The following is a 5,000-nucleotide window of genomic DNA, read 5'->3' on the forward strand; positions in this document are numbered from 1 at the left end:
AAAGAGAAATAGTAATAATGATAGTAATAATACTGATGAGAATGACTTTCTGTCTCACTGATGGAGGACAAAGAAAGACTCACTGCATACTAATACACACACACATATACACACATTCCATTATACACACATTCACCCACACACACTCTATCACACACACACACTCCACATAATGTGTATCTGCAGTGTGTGCCCATACATACACATGTGTACAGTAAGAGTGCAAATGAATCAGTCAGGATCCACATGGTCCAGAGCTCAGGATGTAAAAATCACTCGTGTGTGAACAGTTTCATCCAGCAGGTTTATATCAGTGTTTAAAGTTGAACTGTAGCAAACCAAATGATCAATCTTCAGAACTTTACCATACATATAGAGCAGAAATGCAGACAGACAGATAGAAAGGTGGCTCGAGAGACAGACAATACAACAGAAAGGTAGACAGAGAGACAGAGACAAAGACTCATAGATGTAAACAGTTATACAGTTATAGACAGACAGATTTAGACAGACATTGACAGTGATAGACAGACAGAAAGAAAGAAAGACAAAATAACATACTTGAACAGTCAAAGACAGACAGTTTTAGAGTAAATGAAAAACAGTCGGACAGAGAGTTAAAAAGACAGACATAAAGACAGTCAGGCAAAGTTAAACATGCGGTCAGACAGACAGACAGACAGACAGAGAAAGAGTTAAATAGACAGACAATGAATGACAGAGAGACAGAGTTAAACATGCGGTCAGAGAGAGAGACAGACAGACAGACAGACAGACAGACAGACAGACAGACAGACAGACAGACAGACAGACAGACAGACAGACAAAGAAAGAGTTTAACAGACAGACAGACAGACAGACAGACAGACAGACAGACAGACAGACAAACAGACAAACAGACAGAGAAAGAGTTAAATAGACAGAAAGACACACAGAAAGAGTTAAAAATTCAGACAGACAGACAGACAGACAGACAGACAGACAGACAGACAGACAGACAGACAGACAGACAGATAAGACAGAGTTAAACATACAGACAGACAGACAAAGAGTTAAATAGACAGACTTTTATGTTCGGCGTATGAGACAATGTGTGTGTGTGTGTGTGTGTGTGTGTGTGTGTGTGTGTGTGTGTGTGTGTGTTAACGATGGAGTATAAAAGAAAAAAAGGGGGAAAAGAGCAACGGAAGCAGGAGAACAGAGGGAGAGATGGGAGAAGGACGGGGGAGGACAAGAGATGTTTAAGAAACCACCAATAAAAACACTCAAATCCATCTGCACACCATGTGTGTGTGTGTGTGTGTGTGTGTGTGTGTGTGTGTGTGTGTGTGTGTCAGGACTTAAAAAAAAAATCACTTTTCATGGAACTCTGGCCGCAGCGTGAGGTTCAGGCTCTGAGGTCAAAGGTCAAACATCTGAGTTCAGTTATGAGTCCAGAGTGAAGCTAAAAGAATATTTTAAGCTCTATCCTAAATTAGCAAAAGGCTAACACACACGTTAGCACACTAGTTACCTGGTTACAGGCAAAAATGACCTTTGAGTAGCTAGCAAGTTAGCAAAAATGCTGCAAAACACAAGTACACATCGCTAACTAGCATGAGTGTGAGGATACATTAGCATGCATGACGTTAGCGAGTCAGGAATCTCAGCTAGCATCATGCTCTGTTTCCAATGCCCTCGATGAGAAAGCTACATACAGCTAACAGCATACAGCATAACTAGCAAACCGAGCATGACCATATTCTGAGGTACACACACACACACACACACACACACAAACACAGAAAGAGTCTGGAAGTGTGTATGGAAATCTGGAAGTGTGTATGGAAGTCTGGAAGTGTGTTTGGAAGTCTGGAAGTGTGCGTGGAAGTCTGGAAGTGTGTTTGGAAGTCTGGTTGTGTGTGTGGAAGTCTGGAAGTGTGTTTTTCAAGTCTGGAAGTGTGTTTGGAAATCTGAAAATGTGTGTAGAATCTGAAAGTGTGTTTGGAAGTCTGAAAGTGAGTGTAGAAGTCTGGAAGTGTGTATGGAAGTCTGGAGTCTCCTCAAATCCGCGCAACAAGTTGAGTAATAATCTGAGAAACGAGTTAAGAAACGATCTGAGGAACAAGTTGAGAAACGGTCTAAGTGACGTGACATTAGAAACGTACAGCTCTACGAGAACCTACAACAATTCACTGTTATCCTGATGGATCTAAGGGATACATCTAAGGGAGTTTTTCTTTGCCACAGTCGCCACGGCTGCTCATCAGGGATAAATGCACACCATTCACCTTAACTGTTGATTTCTGTAAAGCTGCTTAGAGACAATATCTGTCATGAAAAGAGAAATACAAATAAACTTCACTTGACTTGGATAAAATGAATGAAAAAATTACCTAAGAAACTCCGCCCCTTTACTTCCCTTATGTACAGAATCTGCCTAAGAGTCATTTATATACAAATACACATGTACCAGTGTCATTATAAACACACACACACACACACACACACACACACACACACACACACAGGAAAGGTTCTCTTTAGAACATTTTATTTATTTATTTATTTCTATTAATTAGTAAATGAAATTCTACACAAAATAAAAATAATTTTATAGACGATATTATTGTTATAAAATGATACATAATATATTCGTATATAAAATAAAGCCACTTTATATTTATTTATTTTAAAATATTAATTATTAATCAATTATTAATTAAAATTATTAGTTATTTATTTAATTATATAAAATGATAAAAATATGAGATAAAATTACACACTACACTGTATGGCCAAAAGTTTGTGGACACCTCAACGTAAGACCCTGTGCTTTTGTTCAACTTCCTGTTCCACATCTAGTCCCCGTTTGATCTTCTAATGAGCTCCACTCTTCTAGAAAGATGTTCTACCAGACGTTGTGGAGATGTCGTGAAGCTCGTTCAGCTCCAAGGCTGTTAGTACGTAGGATCAGGTACTGAGGTGAGAAGGTGAGAAGGTTTCATTTGAACAGGGTTTGAGCTCTCGAGCGAGGAGATCTTCCACATCTTCCAAGCCATTGAAAGGAGATCTTCATGGCGCTGGCTTTGTGCACAGGGGGTATTGTGGTGGCTGGAGAAGTGGGGTGTCCAAATACTTTTGTACATATTGATTATTATTATATATACACAAACGGTGTGTGTGTGTGTGTGTGTGTGTGTGTGTGTGTGTGTGTGTGTGTGTGTGTAAGTGTGATACCCATTCCAGATAAAGGCAAAGTTGCAAAAATACAAGAAAAGTTACAAAAAAACAAGAAAGAAAGAAAAAAAGATAGATAGATAGATAGATAGATAGATAGATAGATAGATAGATAGATAGATAGATAGATAGATAGATAGATAGATAGATAGATAGATAGATAGATAGATAGATATTCTCTTAATCATTATCATCATAACCCAACAAACATCTTTACAACTCAAAGTTTGAAGTGACGTCATTGGGGTAATTGAAAGCGAGAGAGAGAGAGAGAGAGAGAGAGAGAGAGAGAGAGAGAGAGAGAGAAATGCACGCGCAAAAAGCAACAGAAAACGAAGCTGGAGCAGAAGGAAATGAGGATGAGGAGAAGTTTCTGGATGTTGGAGTTAAGACTCACCTCTCAGCTGAGCAGAACTGAGGCTGAGGAACAGAGGAACCAGCGCGAGAACAACCGGAGACTTCATCACGGTGACTGACCGCCAGCGCGCGCTCCTAAACTTCTGCAGGGGAGAGGAAAAGTTTAGACTTCTCTCTCTCTCTCTCTCTCTCTCTCTCTCTCTCTCTCTCTATCACTCTCTCTCCCTATCACTCTCTCTCCCCCCTCTTTCTCCCCCCTGCTGGAGGCATGCAGGAGGAGCAACATGACAATTTGTGTGCAGTTTATTTGTTTATTTATTTGTTTGTTTGTTTGTTTGTTTATCTATATAATGTATTATTCTGTTCCTTCCCATCTTAATTGTTTATAAAAAGTATATAAACAAACAAACAAACAAGTAAACAAAGAAAACTTTTTTTCTGTATAATCCGCATGGCCCCGCCCTCTCACCTTTCTTTTCTTTTTTATCATGTACATGGCCCCGCCCCTTTTATTGCTTTATTATTCGCATGATCCCGCCCCTTTCTGTATAATCTGCATGGCCACACCCCTACACCTTTTGCTGTATGATCTACATAACCACTCCCCTTCGCTTTGACTTTTTAATCCTCATGGACACTTGGCCCCGCCTTTATCCTGCGCTTGTGCCCGCCCCCTTTTTTCCTCCTGGACCCGCCCCTAAACCTGTTGCCATTCATGTGCATGGGAATAATGGAGGGATCAGAGAGTGAGTGAGTGAGTGAGTGAGGGAGGGAGGAAGGAAGGAACAAAGGAACAAAGGAACAAAGAAAGGAAGGAAGGAAGAAAAGAAGGAAAGAAAGAAAGAAAGAAAGAAAGAAAGAAAGAAAGAAAGAAAGAAAGAAAGAAAGAAAGAAAGAAAGAAAGAAAGATGGACAGATAGATTAATAGAGAGACAGAGGGCGAAGGGAAAGAACCTCTTGTTCTAGGATTGTGTTGCAAGATGATTTTTTCTCCATGAGGAATTGGGCCACACACAAACACACACACACACACACACACACACACACACACACACACACACACACACACACACGGTCTCTGTGGATCATGTGATCCTGGTTCTGAACATGAAGTTCTCGCAGTATGGTTAAGTTTTTCCAGATGGTTCTGATCAGGGCTCCGTCCCAAACACCAGACTGCAGGACTAGTGTGTGTGTGTGTGTGTGTGTGTGTGTGTGTGTGTGTGTGTGTGTGTGTGTGTGTGTGTGTGTGTGTGTGTGTGTGCTCAATAAAACATCTGCTGCTACATTGTCAGTAATACAGCGCTAAAACATTGGCTAGCATGACTTGGCTAGTTTTAGCTCGCTAGTCATGAGCTAGTTTTTTTCTCCTGCGTTAGCACTTGTTTACGGTATGTTTCATAGCAGGTCATTTGTTTGTCGGG

The 5,000-nt window shown here is 40.4% G+C and overlaps 1 protein-coding gene across 1 annotated transcript in view; it reads right to left on the bottom strand.

The window, feature by feature from the left end:
• The window catches only part of lama2 (laminin, alpha 2), a 79,421-nt gene extending 75,587 nt beyond the window's left edge, over nucleotides 1-3,834 (bottom strand). The window contains exon 1 of the mRNA XM_083534631.1: nucleotides 3,617-3,834. Within this exon, the coding sequence (XP_083390757.1) occupies nucleotides 3,617-3,683 (67 nt within the window). The 5' untranslated portion in view covers nucleotides 3,684-3,834. The remainder of the gene's footprint in view (nucleotides 1-3,616) is intronic.
• Between the last annotated feature and the right edge of the window lie 1,166 nt (nucleotides 3,835-5,000).

This window comes from Silurus aristotelis, assembly GCF_946808225.1.
Source record: "Silurus aristotelis genome assembly, chromosome: 28".
Classification (NCBI taxonomy): Eukaryota; Metazoa; Chordata; class Actinopteri; order Siluriformes; family Siluridae; genus Silurus; species Silurus aristotelis.